This window comes from Trachypithecus francoisi, unplaced genomic scaffold, assembly GCF_009764315.1.
Source record: "Trachypithecus francoisi isolate TF-2019V2 unplaced genomic scaffold, Tfra_2.0 Lachesis_group11, whole genome shotgun sequence".
In the NCBI taxonomy this organism is placed as follows: Eukaryota; Metazoa; Chordata; class Mammalia; order Primates; family Cercopithecidae; genus Trachypithecus; species Trachypithecus francoisi.
The window spans coordinates 125,232,804-125,253,606 of NW_022681456.1; the positions used below are offsets into that span (position 1 = coordinate 125,232,804).

The 20,803-nt window shown below is 46.8% G+C and overlaps 1 protein-coding gene across 20 annotated transcripts in view; it reads left to right on the top strand.

Annotated features, from left to right (window-relative positions):
• The window catches only part of ZNF384 (zinc finger protein 384), a 26,121-nt gene continuing 5,318 nt past the window's right edge, over nucleotides 1-20,803 (top strand). The window contains exons 1-10 of one of the 20 annotated variants that reach the window (XM_033223041.1): nucleotides 43-204; nucleotides 412-473; nucleotides 996-1,426; nucleotides 12,164-12,234; nucleotides 12,506-12,743; nucleotides 12,979-13,026; nucleotides 13,235-13,568; nucleotides 14,434-14,526; nucleotides 18,894-19,118; nucleotides 19,797-19,979. In XM_033223041.1, coding sequence (XP_033078932.1) covers nucleotides 12,169-12,234; nucleotides 12,506-12,743; nucleotides 12,979-13,026; nucleotides 13,235-13,568; nucleotides 14,434-14,526; nucleotides 18,894-19,118; nucleotides 19,797-19,979 — 1,187 coding nt within the window. In that variant the 5' untranslated portion in view covers nucleotides 43-204; nucleotides 412-473; nucleotides 996-1,426; nucleotides 12,164-12,168. Of the gene's footprint in view, nucleotides 474-995; nucleotides 1,427-12,163; nucleotides 12,235-12,505; nucleotides 12,744-12,869; nucleotides 13,027-13,234; nucleotides 13,569-14,433; nucleotides 14,527-18,893; nucleotides 19,119-19,796; nucleotides 19,980-20,803 lie in introns of those variants that run through there. The other 19 variants (XM_033223046.1, XM_033223043.1, XM_033223044.1 and 16 more) reach the window with 19 other exon arrangements.

Genomic DNA, 20,803 nt, shown 5'->3' on the forward strand with positions numbered 1-20,803 from the left:
CGGAAGTGACTCGGCTTTTGCACGCCCCTCTTTCTCCATTAGCGCCCCCCCTACATTGCTATTTCCCTCCCTCCCCCCTTTTCGTTTCCGGCGCTCCCGCCTTCTCTCCGCAGAGCTCTTCTCTGAGCCTGTTAGGGGGAGGGAGGGAGGGGGGCGTGGAGGAATTGGGGTTCGCGGGAGCACGAGCTGCAGCACCACTTCCGGGTGAGTGCAAGGGGAGGGCGGCGGGGAGGGGGGCCACCCACTGCCTCGCGCCCCCGCCCTGCGGGTGTCTCGCGCGCGTTCCCTGCGTGTGAGTGTGTGGGTCTGTCTCGCGCCAGAAGTGCGTGCCCGCGCGCTGCGCCTCGCGCTTTCTCCCCTCCCTCGCCCCCTCCTGGTCCTCCCACCCCACTCGGCTCCCTCCTTTCCCAGCAAACGCCGCCCCTCCCGCGCTCTGGCTCAGGCTCTGGCGCCGCCGCAGCCGTCGCCGCCGGGTGAGTCTCGCGCCGCTGCAGCCGGCGCGCGCCAAGCTCCCTGCTCCTCCCCCTCCCCTTTTCCCTGGGCGGGCGGGGAAGGGGGGGTCCACGATGTGACTCTGTGTGCGTGCGTGTGTGTGTGTGTGTGTGTGTGTCCGTCCCGGAACCGGAAGTGGTTGTGGAGGAGCGGGCGATGGGGAGGAATGGGGGGGTTTAGGGGGCGGGTGCCTGTCTGGTGGGTGGCAGAGTTCAGCTCCCTGGAGGGGAAGGAGGGACGTCCTAAGGAAGGGTCTTTGAGAAAGGGGTAGGGGACGACATCAGGAGAAGGCTCCCAGGAACTGTCTCAGGGGAGCGAAGGTTTTGGGGGACAGCTGGGGTCTCCAGTAGATAGACCACGGTGCAGGCTCAGGGAGGTACTTCTTGGCACAAGGCCTTGGGTAGGCAGGGGGCGAAGTCCTCGAAGAAGTGGGGGAAGGCTAGAGGAAGTGACTGGGCCTGAACTGGCACTGTGCCTGACAGAAGGGCTTGTGCATCCCCCAGCCCTCAGCTTTGCCTTCTGAAGCCACTCCTCTGGGGGAGACCCTCCTCCTCCTCCATCTCTTCTGTTCTCTGACCCCTGGTTACCTGTGGCCTGGGAACGAACGAGGACCAGTCTCTGAGCCTAGGAGTGGAATCCACACGCTGGTGATAAGAGTTCGTCTTAGTTTCTGGGAATTGGATTTATTTCCCTCGTATCCACATAGGGGGTTGCACTACACTCCTGTTATTATATCCACCCATCTTTGGATTGCTGGTTGGGGGGTCTGCCTGCCTTCCAGACTGACTGCTGACAAATAATTCCTGAGGTTCTCCACAGTTCTGTGTTGGCTGCACCCTGCCTGGCCCCTGTAACCTAGACAATTTGTTTACAGAAAGTTCAGGAGCCCTGGAAAGGAGAAGGAATAAGACGGCAGGAGGAAGAGAGAGAGAGGGTAAGATAATTTTTGGGTTAATGGCTTTTCTGGTTTTGGGGGAGAAGGGGTCACAACCAAATGGGGCGTGCGTGTGTTTCACAATGTGATGGAATACTTAAAGTAATAGCAATTGTAATGCTGAGGTTTGTTGTGGGAGAAAAATCAGCTTTCTTCTATTATCTTTTGAGGGTCCCCAGGAAGTTTTTGTGTAAACAGTTGGTACTGTACCCTATCACTTTCCATTCCCACTAATGCTCATCAGGAATGAAATGTGAAATGCTCCGGTGAAGCTACTGAATAGTGTTCCCTTGTGTCCGAAGGAGAGATTTGTATTCTGCTTTGGGACACAAAGACCCTAAGTGCCAATATAGTCCTTATGGAATTGCTTTCCTGTGTCTGGAACAAGCAGGGCTGAGTTTAGAATGGAGTTCCTATCACCAATACTTCAGTGGAGTGTTAGAAGTGGGTCTGTGGAGTGATTAGAATCTGTGACACAGGATTATTTGAGTTTGGTGTGGCAAGGTGAAATTTTCAGGGAAAAAAAAAAAAAGAACAAAAAACCAAAAAACCTGCTTCATGGGTAGTTTGGAGTGAAGTGGATAAAACTGTATGAAGTAGACTCCAGAAGTAGGTCTGGAAGAGTTTTGGGTAGCCTGAAAATGGCAATGAGTGAACCTGAAGAGTTTGAGTTCGGAGCTTATGATCCCAGAGGTATCTTAAAAACCAGTTTCAGGTTGATTTATAAAATGCCCTGTGGGTTTCTGAGCCAAGTTGTTGATTAAATATTGGGTACATATCTCTTCTCCAGTCTTAATTATTTTGACCTCACATTTCCCCAGATCCATCATTTATAGTGGAACAGACAGGGCAAGGAGAACCACAGTGCTGTCCCTCCCATGGAATGCGGGGTGTAGTGGTCCAGTGGTGCCCAGGGCAGAAGCTGTTGGCTCAGGTTGCCAGCTGTGTGGTGGTAGCAGTCCTGTGGAGTCTGTGCATGGTGTCATGGTGTTTCCCAGTAACATTGGGGTGCATTTGTTCTGAGTTACTTGTACTTGGAAGAGTTAATGGATAGTAGCAGGAAAGCCTCACACATCCTACTGAGATGGCCCTTCTTGAATGTCTTTAGAACCTGAGAGAAAGAGATTTTGTTTCCTTATTGAGAAAAAAAAAAAAAAAAAAAACTTTCTCTGTGTTTCTTCATTTCAAGTTTTGAGCTAAGGTAACTTTTTGCAGTTGTATGGTTTTGGAATGGTTTCTTAATAGTGTCTAAGTTCTTTCTGTAGTTGAATTCAAGTTGATTTTTTTTTCCATCTTGTTGATGTTACTTGTAGATGATTACTAAACTGGAGGCTATGGATTTGTTACTTTTGGGTAGATCCTTTGTAATTATGTAGTCCTCATGTAATTTTCACTAATTGGCACTAATAGTCCTCATCTTGTGAAAGTATTTCTGTTAACTCTTCCTTTCAGAAGCACTTGAGGTATTTAATTCTTTCTCTTTTTTGTGCGGCCTTTATCAAAACCATCACCATATGCCTTACAAACTTCTTTATAATGGCCTCATCCTCTTCCATTCTCCATCCTAATAGAAACCTCGTGAAATGGTTAATTCTTCCACTTAAATAGTTAAGAGTCATCCACTGATATAGGACCTAGAATTAGAATTCACAAGTCTTGGCTGGTCACGGTGGCTTATGCCTGTAATCCCAGCACTTTGGGAGGCTGAGGAGACTGAATCACCTGAGGTCAGGAGTTCGAGACCAGCCTGGCCAACATGACAAAATCCCATCGCTACTAGAAATACAAAAATTAGCCAGGTGTGTTGGCAAGCACCTGTAATCCCAGCTACTCGGGAGACTGAGGCAGGAGAATTGCTTGAACCTAGGAGGTGGAGGTTGCAGTGAGCTGAGATCATGTCACTGCACTCCAGCCTGGGCAACAAAGTGAGACTCCGTCTCAAAAAAAAAAAAAAAAATGAATTCACAAGTCTTGATTCCCAAGGCCATTCTCTAGCTACTGAAGTTGATGAATGTATTTCATGGTTTTCTAAGTTGGTTGTGTTAAGGGAATGCTATTTTCTTGGGAAAAGAAAGTCATGCTTTATTTGAAAAAACAACAGTAAAAAACAAGTAGTGGGTTCTGGGAAAGAGATGGTGGTCTTCTCTGTATCTGCCAAAAACACCTGCTGGAAGCCATGTCATCTTTATCCCTGGCTAGTTGGTAGCATTATGGAAGGATGTGGTCAGACAGACAAAGCTCTGGTCCGAGAGTTCAAGTCCTGCTGTGTTTCATGACTGTTATTAATACTTGATAATGTCTCTCTTCTGTATCTCCTGAGGGCTTCTGAGATTTCTTTTGAGATTGGAGAAGGAATATGCAGTTCTTGTGTCTCTGAAGAGAAATTACCCTCCAACTTATAGTAAACCTCCCTACCTCCCTTCTTTTTTTTTTTTTTTTTTTTTTTGAGATGGAGTCTCGCTCTGTCACCCAGGCTGGAGTGCAGTGGCGCAATCTCGGCACACTGCAAGCTCCGCCTCCCAGGTTCATGCCATTCTTCTGCCTCAGCCTCCCGAGTAGCTGGGACTACAGGCGCCCACCACCACACCCCGCTAATTTTTTATATTTTTAGTAGAGATGGGGTTTCACAGTTTTAGCCAGGATGGTCTCGATCTCCTGACCTCGTGATCTGCCCACCTCAACCTCCCAAAGTGCTGGGGTGCTGGGATTACAGGCATGAGTCACCGTGCCTGGCCTTTTTTTTTTTTTGAGACTGAGTCTCGCTCTCGCCCAGGCTGCAGTGCAATGGTGTGATCTCTGCTCGCTGCAACCCCTCCTCTTCCCAGGTTCAGGCGATTTGCCTGTCTCAGCCTCCTGAGTAGCTGGGATTACAGGCGCACGCCACCACACCCGGCTAATTGTTTGTATTTTAGTAGAGACAGGATTTCATCGTGTTGCCCAGGCTGGTCTTGAACTCCTAAGCTCAGGCAGTCCAACCACCTTGGCCTCCCAAAGTGCTAGGATTACAGGCATGAGCCACCTCGCCTAGCAGTAAACGTCCCTTCTTATTAACAGAACAGTTGAGGCTTGGTGCAATAGTAAAATTGATAGGAGGACCCGGATTTTCAACCTGCCAGCATTTTTCTTTCCACCAGTTATATCTTTCCTTCTCTTTTTTTTTTTTTTTTTATTCTCTTTTTCTTTTTTTCTTCTTTTTTTGTGAGACAGGGTCTCACTCTGTTGGCCAGACTGGAGTGCAATGCATGATAATGGCTCACTGCAGCCTCGACCTCCTGGGCTCAAGTTATCCTCCTGCCTCAGCCTCCCAAGTAGCTGGGATTACAGGTGTGAGCCACCATGCCCAGCTGCTTTTTAAATTTTTTGTAGAGATGTTTAATTTTTTGTAGATACAAGGTCTCCCTATTTTGCCCAAACTGTTCTTGAATTCCTGGGCTCAAGTGATCCTCCTACTTTGGCCTCCCAAAGTGCTTTCTTTTTTTTTTTTTTTTTTTTGTTGAGACGGAGTCTCACTCTGTCGCCCAGGCTGGAGTGCAGTGGCCGGATCTCAGCTCACTGCAAGCTCCGCCTCCGGGTTTACGCCATTCTCCTGCTCAGCCTCCGGAGTAGCGGGGACTACAGGCGCCCGCCACCTCGCCCGGCTAGTTTTTTTTGTATTTTTAGTAGAGACGGGGTTTCACCGTGTTAGCCAGGATGGTCTCGATCCCCTGACCTCGTGATCCGCCCGTCTCGGCCTCCCAAAGTGCTGGGATTACAGGCTTGAGCCACCGCGCCCAGCCCCAAAGTGCTTTCTTTAAATATATTGGCGTAATCATGAAAACTGGCACTCTCTGTGTAGACATGAGTTTTCTGTGTAACATCAGTGGGCTTCTTTGGGTGATAAGAATGTTGATATGTGCCTGCTTGGATGTTGGGATGGCTTGGAGAAATTTCCTCCACAAAAGATAAAGTGGGCAAATAGACAGTAAGCAGGTCTGGCACCAGAGCGCCCTGTTACACAACTCTAGTGGGCGCCATTTACATTGTATTCTGGCAATAGTTTTGATTCTTAGCTCTCCATTGATCTCATTTCAGGAGTACAGAGATGATTAAGTCAGCCTCATCAGTGGCACAGTGGCATAGCATTTCTCAGGTGTCATTTTGCTGGTAAAGGTGGCTTCTAGTTGGATGAGCAGTACTCTCTGTGGTCCCCCTTTTGGACTGACCTGTGTCTCAGAAGCCCATAACATATGCAGTGGCCGGATCTCAGCTCACTGCAAGCTCCGCCTCCCGGGTTCACGCCATTCTCCTGCCTCAGCCTCCCGAGTAGCTGGGACTACAGGCGCCCGCCACGTCGCCCGGCTAGTTTTTTTTTGTATTTTTAGTAGAGACGGGGTTTCACCATGTTAGCCAGGATGGTCTCGATCTCCTGACCTCGTGATCCGCCCGTCTCGGCCTCCCAAAGTGCTGGGATTACAGGCTTGAGCCACCGCGCCCGGCCTCTGTCATCTTAAAAAAAGTTATCTTGGTAGCTAAGTCAGGTTTCACAAAATAGGGAATATGACCTTGAACCGCATATCGTTTTGCTGTTATCAGAAACTTCAATTTTGAAAACATTTGTTGAGAACTAGCTGGAAAATACATAGTTCATTCCTGGAAATATTCTAAATTTTATTTCCTGAATCAAGCCGTAACATCAGAAAGTGTGTACTACAGTTGTGTGGTTTTGGTTCCTTGTAGAACCCCTTTCCTTAACTTGCACTTTGGTGCCTGGATTCACATTCCTGCTTTGCTATTTACTGTTGGGACTCTGTGCCTCCAGTTTCCTCATTTCAAATGGGAATTACAGTACCTACCTCACTGTTGCAGGGACTAAATGATGTAATAGTTGTAAAGTGCTTAAAACGTTGCCTTGAACACAATAAGTGCTTAATAAGTTTTAATGATAATGGTAGTGGTGATATTGTCCACCACTGGTTTTTTTTTTTTTTTTTTTTTTTTTGAGACAGAGTCTTGTTCTGTTGCCCAGGCTGGAGTGCAGTGAGTGGTGCGATCTTGGCTCACTGCAACCTCCACTTCCCAGGTTCAAGCTATTCTCCTGTCTCAGACTCCTGAGTAGCTGGGACTGCAGGCATCTGCCACCATACCTGGCTAATATTTGTACTTTCAGTAGAGACAAGGTTTCACCATGTTGGCCAGACTGTTCTTGAACTCCTGACCTCGTGATCCACCTGCCTTGGCCTCCCAAAGTGCTGGGATTACAGGCATGAGTCACCGTGCTGAGCCGCCTCCTTCCTACGTTTTCACATCCATAGTGCATTTACTTCCTTCGTTCTTTTTTTTTTTTCCTTTGAGACAGGTTCTTGATCTGTCACCCAGGCTGGACTGTGGTGGTGCAATCTCGACTTGCTGTACTCAGGTGATTCTCCTACCTCAGCCTCCCAAGTAGTTGAGACTACAGGTGCCCACCACCACACCTTGTGTATTTTTATTAGAGATGGGGTTTTGCCATGTTGGCCAGGCGAGTCTTGAACTCCTGAGTGACCCACCCACCTTACTCTCCTGAAGTGTTAGTATTACAGGCACGAGCCACCACACCCAGCCAACTTCCTTGATTCTTTGGGGAAAATTATACATTGGCCCTTTGTTTCTTTTACTCTCCCTCTTAATTATTATTTTTGATCTTTTTTTTTTTTTTTTGAGACAGAGTCTTGCTCTGTTGCCCAGGCTACAGTGCAGTGGTGAGATCTCAGCTTGCTGCAACCTCCACCTCCCAGGTTCAAGCAAGTCTCCTGCCTCAGCCTCCTGAGTAGCTGGGATTACAGACGTGTGCCACCATGCCTGGCTAATTTTTGTATTTTTAGTAGAGATGGGGTTTCATCATGTTGGCCAGGTTCATCATGTTGGCCAGGGTGGTCTCAAAGTCCTGACCTCAAGTGATCCGCCCGCCTTGACCTCCCAAAGTGCTGGAATTACAGGCATGAGCCACCACACCCATTCTCTCCATTCTAATTCTCTACTTCATTCCCACCATTTATCACCACTCTTACTTCTTGTCTGTTTCATTTCCCTCCACTAGAAGGTTAGACGTGGATTGTGGATAAGACTTGAACCCCTAGCATTGTCTGCAAAATCTATATATGTAGTCTACTGTTGTTCAGTTCATTAAATATGTAATTGTGTCTTGGGTGATAAAGTCGTATGTTGGGGATATTTATAAGATACAGATGTAAAAGATGTGATTGCTGCTTCCCAAAAAGTTTGGCAAGATTGGATTCTCTTAAACTATGATCTGATTGTTGTCTTGATTCTGTTGGCTGAAGATAACCTGAGACCCCCATCTTTGTTTTGTTGTTTGTTTTTGAGACAGGGTTTCTCTCTGTTTCCCATGCTGGAGTGCAGTGGCTCAATCTCTGCTGACTGCAGCCTCTGCTTCTCGGGCTTAAATGATTCTCCTGCCTTAGCCTCCCAAGTAGCTGAGATTACATGCACCCGCCACCATGCCTGGCTAATGTTTGTATTTTTTGTAGAGATAGGGTTTCACCATGTTGCCCATGCAGGTGGACTCAAGCAATCTGTCCACCTCAGCCTCCCAAAGTGCTGGGATTACAGACGTGAGCCACCGCAACTTGCATGTTTTTTTTTTGTTTGTTTGTTTGTTTTTTGAGACAGAGTCTCGCTCTGTCACTCAGGCTGGAGTGCAGTGGCCGGATCTCAGCTCACTGCAAGCTCCGCCTCCCGGGTTTACGCCATTCTCTTGCCTCAGCCTCCCGAGTAGCTGGGACTACAGGCGCCCGCCACCTCGCCCGACTAGTTTTTTGTATTTTTTAGCAGAGACGGGGTTTCACCGTGTTAGCCAGGATGGTCTCGATCTCCTGACCTCGTGATCCGCCCGTCTCGGCCTCCCAAAGTGCTGGGATTACAGGCTTGAGCCACCGCGCCCGGCCAACTTGCGTGTTTTTTAGGAGATGGGGTGTTGCTCTGTTACCCAGGTTGGAGTACGGTAGTGTGTTCGTAGCTCACTGCAGTCTTGAACACCTGGGCTCAAGCAGTTTTCCCACTTCAGCCTTCTAAATACCTAGGATTATGGGTATACACAACCACACCCACCTCCTTTTTTTTTTTTTTTTTTTTTCAATTCTTTTTTAGAGACACGGTCTCAAATATATTGCTCAGGCTGGTCTCGAACTCCAGACCTCAAGTGATCCTCCTGCCTAGGCCTCCCAAAGTGTTGGGATTACAAGCATGAGCCACCACACCCAGCTATAAGACCCCTTTATAAAGCTATGGCTGGAAGGACCAAGTTAGTACCTGTATCAGAGACTGATTCATTTTATTGTGTTTTATAACTCAGAAAACAGAATTGATGTATATTTGATCTTTGGTCCTTATTAATAGTGAGCCTATTTATGTGAAACTGTTGTAGTCACAGATTTGGTACATTACACCCTTGCTACTTTTTAAAAAGGCTGAAATTAAATTCAGTTTTTCCCTTTATAGATTTTATGAAAATTGAGGGTGTTGTTTCATAGAAAAAAAAAAGTGATGTTTTCTATAAAAGAATAAGGAACAGAGTTATGTTAGAGTGATTTTCAGCTTCAGCGCCTTTGTTGAAGATCCTTCCCTGTTTCCTTAGTATTTAAAACTGAGTTTCTGTGCCCAGCCTGTCCTTTAGCTCTCAGTATCTCTAGTGTCTGCCTCCAGTGTATCCTCAGTGGGTCTAACTTGCCTGTCACGGGTCTTCCCCACCTGAACCTTGGTTGTGCTTTGCTCAGAGTAGCAGCCTGGTAATACTGTTTATTTTTTGTTATTGTTCCTCATTTCTCCATTTCACCAATCTCACACTCTCTTCTTCTTTGCCTTTTGTGGGGCTCTGTCTTTGCTGGTTCAGGATTTTGGGAAGCTACTCTTGACCAACATACTGCCAGTTAAACCTTGGTAGGAGAAGTGATCAGAATGTGAAACCGGGTGGTGGGATGCCTGTGTTCTGTACCCACCTGTTGCTTGTTGGCATGATTCTGAGGGGTTACTTTTCTTGCTGTTTATTTCTCACAAAGGTTTCTTTTCCTTTTTTTTTTTCTTTTTTTTTTGAGATGGCGTTTCACTCTTGTTGCCCAGGCAATGGCACAGTCTTGGCTCACTGCAACCTCTGCCTCCCGGGTTCAAGCAATTCTCTTGCCTTAGCCTCCTGAGTAGCTGGGATTACGGGCACATGCCACCATGCCTGGCTAATTTTTTGTACTTTTAGTAGAGATGGGGTTTCACAATGTTGGCCAGGCTGGTCTCGAACTCCTGACCTCAGGGGAATCGGCCCGCCTTGGCCTCCCAAAGTGCTAGGATTACAGGCGTTAGTCACTGCGCCTGGCCGGAAGCGTAGTTTTTGAGAAATATAAAGCAGGAGTCTAGCACTCTTGCTATATGGTATAGTGAGTGTTACTAAAAAAATTTTGACTTGAGAATGATGAAGGGTGAAAAAAATACAAAGCCAATAGAATGTCTATTCAAGTATAGTCAAATTTAAATATAAAAAACAAAAAACACAAAATTAATTTTTGAAATGTGTTTTTGTTAAAATATTTAACCCAATTCACTCCTAGAATTTCAATTTCACATTAGGAATTGAGGTTAGTAAACCGAAGAATATTAGTGAGATTTATATATTTTATATTGTATGCATATATAATTTACATACAATAAAACACAAAGCTTTTAACTGTGTAGTTTGGTGAGTTTTGACCAAAATATACACTATATTTACAAAACAGGCCCACTATTATGCCTGTTCTGAAACGCTTTGGAAACCTGGGATACTGCTAGTGCCAGAACACTTTTAAAACTAGTAATGCCGGCCGGGCGCGGTGGCTCACGCCTGTAATCCTAGCATTTTGGGAGGCCGAGATGGGCGGATCACGAGGTCAGGAGATCGAGACCATCCTGACTAACACCGTGAAACCCTGTCTCTACTAAAAATACAAAAAAAAATTAGCCGGGCGTGGTGGCGGGTGCCTACAGTCCCAGCTACTCGGGAGGCTGAGGCAGGAGAATGGCGTGAACCCGGGAGGCGGAGCTTGCAGTGAGTGGAGATCACGCCACCCCGCACTCCAGCCTGGGTGACAGAGCGAGACTCCGTCTCAAAAAAAAAAAAAAAAAAAAAAAACTAGTAATGCCTTGATTCTCACTGCTCAGCACAGCATGTGTGGTACCCAATGTAGCACCATGGATGTTCTTAGACCTTGGTGGGATTGGTGGGATGTGATCTTGATAGTAGGTGGTACTCAAAATATGCTTTGATTCTGATTATTTTTTTGAAATGGGGTTTCGCTCTTGTTCTCCAGGCTGGAGTGCAGTGGCGCGATCTCAGCTCACTGAAACCTCCGCCTCCCAGTTCAAGCGATTCTCCTGCCTCAGCCTCCCAAATAACTGGGATCACAGGCATGCGCCATCACACCCAGCTAATTTTTTATTTTTAGTAGAAATGGGGTTTCACCAGGTTGGTCAGCCTGGTCTTGAACTCCTGACATCAAATGATCCACCTACCTCAGCCTCCCAGAGTGCTGGGATTACAGGTGTGAGCCACCACACCCAGTCTTCATTTTTTAATTTTCTTAGTCGTTTTATGTTCTGGCCTGGAACCTTTTCAAACCACATAGAACTGTAGACGTATTGGTTGGAACTCTTGAAAAAAAATTTTTTTTTTTTTTGAGACAGAGTCTTACTCTGTCACCCAGGCTGGAGTGCAGTGGCGCGATCTCGGCTCACTGCAAGCTCCGCCTCGCAGGTTCACACTATTCTCCTGCCTCGGCCTCCCAAGTAGCTGGGACTACAGGCACCCGCCACCACGCCTGGCTAATTTTTTGTATTTTCAGTAGAGACAGGGTTTCACCGTGTTTGCCAGGATGGTCTCAATCTTCTGACCTCGTGATCTGCTTGCCTTAGCCTCCCAGAGTGCTGGGATTACAGGTGTGAGCCACCGTGCCTGGCCGGAACTCTTGAAATTTTTATTGGCTGGGTATAGTGGTTCATGCCTGTAATCCCAGCACTTTGGGAGGCCAAGATGGGCTGATCCCTTGAGCCTAGGAGTTCAAGACCAGCCTGGGCAACATGGAAAAACCCTGTCACTACTTTAAAAAAGAAAAAGAAAAAAAGAAAAGAAATGAGTCTGGCATAGTGGTACACGGCCTGTAGTCCCAGCTCACTGGGAGGCTGAGCCCAGGAGATTGAGGCTGGAGTGAGCTATGATTGTGCCCCTACAGTGTAGCCTACGTGACAGAGTAAGACCCTGTCTCAAAAACAGAAAAAATAAAACAAATTTTTTATTTTAAGGAGTATAGTTTTAAAGAAGAAGAGAAAGGAATAATGATAGGTACTAGTACCTGGCCGTTTTCAAGTCAGTCAGTGATTTGTTTTCTGTGACCTTAGGTACGTCATCGCCCCTCTCATGACCTCAGTTTCTTTTTGCCAGCAAAGGAAAGTAATACCAGTTTTTCTTTAGGGGGCATGAATAACATTGTGTGAGTAAATGCGATACGTGTAAGTTCTTTCACGGTCATTAAGTAGGATAGCCTCTGTTGGATGGGGATACAGTGACAAGTGGCTCTGACCAAGGGACTAATGTGCTGGACACTAAGGTCTTGACTGCCAGTCCCCAACCATGTGATCAGGTGCCAGAGGAGACCAGGGACCTTTCAGTTCCCCTTCTCCATTGCTTAGCTTTTTCAGAGTAATTCCTGAATGTGATGAGTTCTCTCATTTTTTCTTCAGGTAGAATGGAAGAATCTCACTTCAATTCTAACCCATACTTCTGGCCTTCTATCCCCACAGTCTCAGGTCAGGTAAGTGGTGTTGCTTTCTTGCTCTCCCCACCTCTCAGTGGCAAGTTCTGTTACTGTGGAGACTGAAGGTACGCCACATGCTGTTTTACTTCGTCCCCCACCGCTGAGAATTAGCTAGTGTGTCTGCCTTGGCTTCTCTCTAGAAGGCCAAAGGTATGAAGTACTCATCCTTGATCCCTAAGGTGGACAGACACTGAAATGTGCTCACGAGCAAGCAGAATCAGCCTCTCAGTCTGAAGAGGGTGCTCCCTTCCCCTTCCTTTTCTCTTAGATTGAGAACACAATGTTCATCAACAAGATGAAGGATCAACTGTTGCCAGAGAAGGGCTGTGGTCTGGCTCCACCTCACTACCCCACCTTGCTGACAGTGCCTGCCTCAGTGTCCCTGCCCTCGGGCATCAGTATGGACACAGAGTCCAAGTCAGACCAGCTGACCCCACACAGCCAAGCATCCGTTACCCAGAATATCACGGTGGTCCCTGTGCCGTCTACAGGACTGATGACTGCTGGTGAGCAACTCTGCTCTTGTCCAATCTGAGGTGTTGATCCTCCATGATCAGTACCCCAGGCTGGGGGGCTCCACGGACATGGGGAGTGGGATATGTGTTTGATTACTCAATCACATTTTTATTAAGTGCCTACTGTGTGCCTAGCAATGTGCTAGGCATTGTGGGGGATACAAAGAAGTAGAAGATGCGGTCCCTGCCTTTGAGGAGGTGACATTCTTTCCTTCTCTGAATCAAGGAGTCTCCTGTTCTCAGAGGTGGAGAAGAGAAGGGAGTCAATCAAGGGGTAAATCTCACTGTTACCAGGGGGGTGGGGACAAGGGTTAGGAGACCATTATTTTTCTACAGGGTTTGGGGTTTCCTATGTACTCTGGGTTGGGTCGGCGGGGGGGTGAGGGGTTAATTAGACAATGACAATGATGTGGGGGAAATGAAATAGGATTAGGATCAGAACTGAACAACATGACGCCATCTCCTTTTTCTCCCAATCCTAGGTCCGGGTTTGGTAATCACGTCCCCCTCAGGCTCTCTTGTGACCACAGCATCATCAGCTCAGACCTTCCCCATTTCGGCTCCCATGATTGTCTCAGCTCTTCCCCCTGGCTCACAAGCCCTGCAGGTTGTCCCTGACCTCTCCAAGAAGGTAGCATCGACCCTAACCGAGGAAGGAGGTGGAGGTGGTGGTGGAGGTGGCAGTGTGGCTCCTAAGCCGCCCCGGGGCCGGAAGAAGAAGCGGATGCTGGAATCAGGGCTGCCTGAGATGAATGACCCTTATGTCCTCTCCCCTGAGGATGATGATGACCATCAGAAAGACGGCAAGACCTACAGGTAAGACTCAGAGCCAGGGGCAGGATGAGGCGAGGAGGCCTAGCTTGGTGATTCTCCCTGTACCCTCATTGTGTTCTGCCCCAGTTAGGTGCTACACTCTGACAGCTTCCCAGCTCTGAGCCACTTGCATGTCAGGTGTCCCATCATAGGATAGGAGGCAGAGCTGCTAGCATCTTGTTAGGATGCAGAGACCCATTTCACTCTTTCCTTTTTTTAACCCTTGTTTTGGGGGTCGTTAACACTGACTTATTTTTTAGTAACAAAGTAGAATCTCTCTCTTGTAATGCGGCTTTATGCTGGGTTTGAGACTCTTGTCTGTAGCTCCTTTTTGCTTTCTACATATTCCATTCCTATTTTTCTAAGAAACTTTTCTGGTAAGCACCTAACCTATGTGCCATTCACCAGTTCCTGGGTCATATTTGAACACTGAGCCTGCCTCACCCTGCATGGTTGGGATGATGGGAGGGGCTTTCATAAGAAGGTAGGAGGAATAGGATGCCTCCCCCTTTGGAGTATATACTTATAGAATGACTTTGCTCGCTTTCTGATTTATGAAAGTCATTTTGATTCTCCACTTCCTCTAAATTTGCCTTTACCAAAAAGCATTATATGCATATTTGCATGTGATACTATACAAAAATAATTATGTAAGTAAACTCCCTGCCCTTTGAAAGTTGAACATCTTTTAATTCCTTTGAGAACTGTCACGTGCCCTAGTGGGTTTGGGGAGTTTGGTAGCACTGTATAGAGTGGGATAACTACTGTCACAGCTTTGATATAGACGGGCAGATATGCATGGCTGGGAGTCTGGGTCTGTCCTTAGTTCCTTAGTGTACCCAGATGGGCAATGTTGTTCCCATTTTAGGAGCGAAGGGAACTGCGGCACAGGAAATGGACAGAGCCTTGGGCTCATGGATTCAGTTCCCGGCTCCACCACGAATTTGCTGTGTGACCCTGGGCAAGTCCTTTTCCCCTCTCTGGGCCTCAGTTTCCTCATCTGTAAAATGGGGATAATTCTGTTTATGCCTCCCATTTGTTGGGAGTATATATCAGATAAGATTTGAAATGTTGGGAACTTCAAAAGAAAGTTAAGAAATAGTTAGTAAGCATTTATTCTTACTTGTGTTGTATAGTTCTGCTGTGGAGAGTAGCCTACAGAGTGTTTAAATCGCTCTTTATAAGTGAAAATGAGAGGAGTGTTGCTATGCAGAATTGAGCACTGCAGAATTCCAGCTCATAATCCAAAAGTTCATTGCAGCTTTATTATTACAGGTGTACCCCACTTTATACAATTAAAGTGTTCCTGGAAAATGTTTCCATCATATCATATTATAAAGGTACCTGACAAGTTTGATTCATTTAAAGGCATTCTTTTATATATCAGTTCATAAAATTAAAATCCCTTTTAAGTTATCATATAGAAATCTGGATTCTTACGTGTTTGTTTAAAGTGAGGCCATTGTGACATGGAGATACATCTATATACAATTTGTGGAAGTAGTGGAAGGATCCTTTAACATCCTGTAGAGAGAGCACTCCTAATGGATCCAGGGTCCTCTCATTCTGCCCTTTCTTCAGTGGGACCCACATTAAAGCTATCTCTGGACTTTCCAAACTGTGTATATTAAAAGAAATGTGAATATGCAGTTGGAAGAAAGCCTCATAGGACTTTCCACACATTCAGTATTTTTGAAATTCCTGAATGACCCTCCACCCAGGTGACTACAAAGAACTCTGAAATTGAAGGGAGACTTACTGTATCCTAGGTAAACAGAATTTCTTCAGAAACTCAGAACTCTTGACATTCCAAAGAATTTTTTTTTTTTTTTTGAGATGGAGTCTCACTCTGTCGCCCAGGCTGCAGTGCCGTGGCACAATCTCAACTCACTGTAACTTCCACCACCCGGGTTCAAGTGATTCTTGTGCCTCAGCCTCCCCAGTAGCTGGGACTACAGGCTCGCCACCATGCCCAGCTAATTCTTTTGTATTTTTTTTTTTTTTTTTTTTTTTGAGGCGGAGTCTCGCTCTGTCGCCCGGACTGGAGTGCAGTGGCCGGATCTCAGCTCACTGCAAGCTCCGTCTCTCAGGTTTACGCCATTCTCCTGCCTCAGCCTCCCGAGTAGCTGGGACTACAGGCGCCTGCCACCTCGCCCGGCTAGTTTTTGTATTTTTTTTAGTAGAGACGGGGTTTCACCTTGTTAGCCAGGATGGTCTCGATCTCCTGACCTCGTGATCCGCCCGTCTCGGCCTCCCAAAGTGCTGGGATTACAGGCTTGAGCCACCGCGCCCGGCCTTCTTTTGTATTTTTAGTAGAAACAGGGTTTCACCATGTTGGCCAGGCTGGTCTCAAACTCCTGACCTCAGGTGATCCGCCTGCCTTGGCCTCCCAAAGTGCTGGGATTACAGGCATGAGCCACTGTGCCCGGCAAAATAAATCTTTTTAATCACAATACATTTCTATTTTGATGCATGTGTGGGTCAGCCATATCCATTTCAGTGGTCAGTAGCATTTGACTGGGTATTGGGGGAATTTGGTTCTGTGACTCTGGGCAAGTCAACATATCTCCCACTCTTCATTCCCATATATAAAATGGGAAGATCAACCATGCCTTCATCTATCTTGTAGAAATGTTTTGAGGCAAAGTCAGAATATCTGAAATTGTTTTGAGCATTTTAGGAAGCACGGATGATAATTCAAAGTGGCCATTGTAATCGTTATAATCAAGGCCATTGCATTGTATGCTTCCGAGTGCCCCATTCTCATTGTGCTGGATGTGAATGGTACCCCTGGAGGAATGCCCCCAATGATATGGATGCTGGCTTTTCTATCCTCTGCTGACTGCCACAACTCTCCAAAATTAAATTTCTTTCCAACCACCCAGCACCTTGCATTAGAGGACTCTCTTATTTGACTTCATAGGATTTTCAAGTTGGAAATAGTTTAATGATCTCCTTGGTCAGTCCCTTCCTGGCAGATGATTCCAATCTCTGCTTGAATACCTCTGGTGTTAGGAATCTTAAAGTAGGCTGGCATCATGGCTTTGTAGTGAATAACTGCCCTTTGTGCAAATTACTTACTTTCTGAGTCTTTGTGTTCCTTTCTGTAAAACATGGGTAAGACTTGCCAGGTTGTGAGGAGTAGAAACTGTGTGTCTGAAGTGCCTAACCTAGTGCCTGGCACTGTCAGGCCTAACAACAAATGGCAACTATTACCATTGTGCTCATCCTCATTATTATACCTAGTGTCTTCTGAGATTGTTCATTCCCTTGCCAGCACATTATAAATGAATTTAAGTTTTGCAAGTTCTCTTATTGGAAACTTTAAGTGGGTTATTATTATTTTTTTAAATTAACCTTAATGGGGCCGGGCGCAGTGGCTCAAGCCTGTAATCCCAGCACTTTGGGAGGCCAAGAGGGGCGGATCACGAGGTCAGGAGTTCGAGACCATCCTAGCGAACACGGTGAAACCCCGTCTCTACTAAAAAATACGAAAACTAGCCGGGCGAGGTGGCGGCGCCTGTAGTCCCAGCTACTCGGGAGGCTGAGGCAGGAGAATGGCGTAAACCCGGGAGGCGGAGCTTGCAGTGAGCTGAGATCCGGCCACTGCACTCCAGCCTGGGCGACAGAGCGAGACTCCGTCTCAAAAAAAAAATTAATTAATTAATTAATTAATTAACCTTAATGTTAAGGGCAGAGTTGTTTATTGAACACCCTCACACACAAATTGATGAGATTTTATTTGGGTTAAAATAAATATGTTTTACCTGTCTGAGAAATGGTAGCATCAAGGGAAATCAGTTTGCAACTTTAGTACAGTTGCCCTTCAAGTGACAGTGTGTCCAGCTTCTGACCTCAGTCTTAGTGAAATATTTAAAATATTTACTAGCATGAGCTCGTCCGTCAGCACTAAGGCTTAAGATGAATGCAGTTTTATTACTGGAGAATACTTGGCTTACCTTTGACTGTCCTAGGTGTTTGCTGGCCCTTCTGGGGGCAAAAATTTATTTCTGCATTTTACACACCAGAAAATTGAGGTCTATTAATGAGCAAGTTTGTAACTGAACCCTGAGTAGAAGCCAGGCATCCCGATTCCCACTGGCTGTGTCCTTTGGGTTATGCTCACTATAAAAAGAGCCTCCTCGTCTCCTGCAATGATTGGGCATCTCAGACAACTGCCAGGGATCAATAATCTGGTAACTAAAAAATTCTCCTGAGGTGAAAAAAGTGCAGAAATCATCACCCCACACCATCTGAAGCCTCTCTTAAGAAGATAAGTTAGGGAGAACCCAAAGAAGAGGAACTTGTACTAATTGCCTGGCTTCCAGGCCATTGCCTTTTCTACTGGCTCCCATTTTATTGGTGAATTGCTTACGAAAATGAAAGATAGTTCTTGCTCAGTAAAGTTTGAATAGTCGTGGCTTAACTTGCTCAGAGGCCTCCTTATTTGATATTTGGTGGACAATACCAGAGTGGAAAGGATTGCCAAGTTGGGATGAGTGAACGTATGATCAGGTGCTACTGATGTCAACCCAGAGTGCTGACACTGGCTGCATGTGCTAGGGAAGAGGAAAGGTTTAGCTTGGAAGATAGGTGTTTTGTAAACATTTTTCTCCCAAATGCTTGAGGGATGGCACCTTCCCCTAGCAGCTACTTTGGTCATTGCAAAAGTGGTTTTCACTTGATTGTCAAGGGGCTCTGGGCAAGGGGTGGGTAGATGATGGATGGAACGTCAGATAAGAGGGTGGAGAGCAGACATACATGGTTTGAAAAAGCCCCTCCAAATAATTCTGATACTTCCTCACCCCCATCCCTCTAGGAATCACTGCCAAAAAAGAAGTAGGGGACAATCCGAGGGAAGAAAATTATCTGTGGAGGCAGGAGAGGACCTAGTTGTTCCTCATTATCATCTAGGGGTCTTGAGGAATACAGACGCATGTACTTCATACATAGGAACATTAGAGAAAGGAATTCCTTAAATGTTTGAAATCAAGCTGTAGGCAGAAGGAAAACAAGTTAACTGATATTCCTGGCCCATTGAAATTTGCATCTGCCCGGAGTTCATACTGTTACTCTGTCTTATCTTGTTGAAATACATTTTTGCACATCGAGGCAGTCCAGTCATTCAGCAAACATTCATTGAATATTTGTAATGTGCTGGGCACCATGTTAGATGCTTAGGCCATGAAGATGAATACATAGAGCTCTACTCTCAGGTTGGAGTAGGAGAGCGCTCAGATAGGTGGGCTTCTCTCGGAAGTAGAGGGGAGGGTTCAGCCACACCTTCCTGGTGGGAAGGGTTCTAACCATTGCCCTCACTTGGCTCAGGTGCCGGATGTGCTCACTGACATTCTACTCCAAGTCGGAGATGCAGATCCACTCCAAGTCACACACCGAGACCAAGCCCCACAAGTGCCCACATTGCTCCAAGACCTTCGCCAACAGCTCCTACCTGGCCCAGCACATCCGTATACACTCAGGGGCTAAGCCCTACAGTTGTAACTTCTGTGAGAAATCCTTCCGCCAGCTCTCCCACCTTCAGCAGCACACCCGGTAAGGCTGCTCTTGGTTTACCCCACCACCTGGCCGTGAACCCTAAGGCCATGTTACCTGCACCTACTCGTCCACATGTATTTTTTTTTCCTTTCACCTTTGCCCATTGGTAGCCTCAACCTCCTATTACTGTCTGTGGAAATTATATATCCTAGCTATTTGGGGGGCCTTGAAAATTGTGGACTCCAATTCCAAAGTCTGGAACAATTTTTGTGGTTTCTCTCTGTGTCTGTGTTTGGAAATCTTCTGCAGAGCAGGCCTGCTTTTACTATATGCTTCAGTTCAGAGCCAAGGTGTGCATTCAACTTCAGGTCCATGGGGAACAGGCGGTATTGGTCTTTGTTCAAATTACAATTTGGAAGCAGGGTATCTGTGGTGAGTGTGTTAAGCTTAGGAAAAAGCGGAGGGTTGATGAGATTGACTACTTTAAGGTGACCAGGAGCCATGGGTTGCAGCTCTTCATCATCTCACTGCCATTCTAGTCACCGACTTACGATCAGCAACAACCTAGATCTGGGTGTCCTCTTCATTTGCCTATCCAGGCTGGAGTGCTTTTGGGAGGAGGGAGGAAGGGGGTGCTCTCATCCGTCAAGCAACATCATTTCACCCAGCAGAGAGCTGAGCCCCTGGTGTCGAACTGCTTCCTCCTCCCCCCTTCCCTCCTCTCCTCTCCGGCAGGATCCACTCCAAGATGCACACGGAGACCATCAAGCCCCACAAGTGCCCGCACTGCTCCAAGACTTTCGCCAACACCTCCTACCTGGCCCAGCACCTCCGTATCCACTCGGGGGCCAAGCCCTACAACTGTTCCTACTGCCAGAAGGCCTTCCGCCAGCTCTCCCACCTCCAGCAGCACACACGGTAAGGGAGAGTGGCGGGCTACTGACCCCGCCCCGCTGGCATGCCCTCCCCACCCCCGCCCCGGACACACACAACAACCCGCATGCGGGGGGCGGGGGAGAGACCTGGCTGGAGGAGAGACCTGGCTGGCATCTGGGAGAAGGAAGACCAAACACCATTGGAGATTCAAGTGGACACAGAGCGAGCCTCTCTGGGGCAAGAGCGACATCGGGGAGCTGCAGTGACTGTATGATATTCAGTGGTCCATGGGAGACAGACACATACCCGGAGTGGAAACAACTGTTCTCTGTTTTTCCTCCCTGAAAATACTCATGTACCCGTCTTGCAAGATTTGCCCCTTGATGCCAAAACAGAGTCATTTGAGTCGAGAAGACCGTACCTCTAGCCCTTAGGGCACCAATTATGAACAGGAGATAAAATCAGACATTAGCTGGACACCAGCCTGGTGACACCCACAGCAACAAGCAAGGCTCCGAGGGATGCCAAGAGTAGAGAACAAAAGAAAACATGTACTAAATGTTCAGAGAGAATCAGCAAACAGAAAATGAAAAACCTCATGCTTCGTAAAGATGCCCAGTGTTTTTATCCCATGAATCTGGAGTGACTAGGAAGAAGTGAACCTGCCAAATAGAAGAGATGATGATCTCCTTCAGTGCTATCTCAAGTTGAACTGGAGTCCAGACTTACAGGCCATAGACCGTCTCACGCGGCTTCTTGTGGATGTGATGATCTCAAAGTGATCAGGCATCTTGCTTTGAGAAGAGGAGGAATCAGGCTTTCTTCACAAAGAAGAGACGTGTCCTGTGACGTTTTTGAGATTTTAT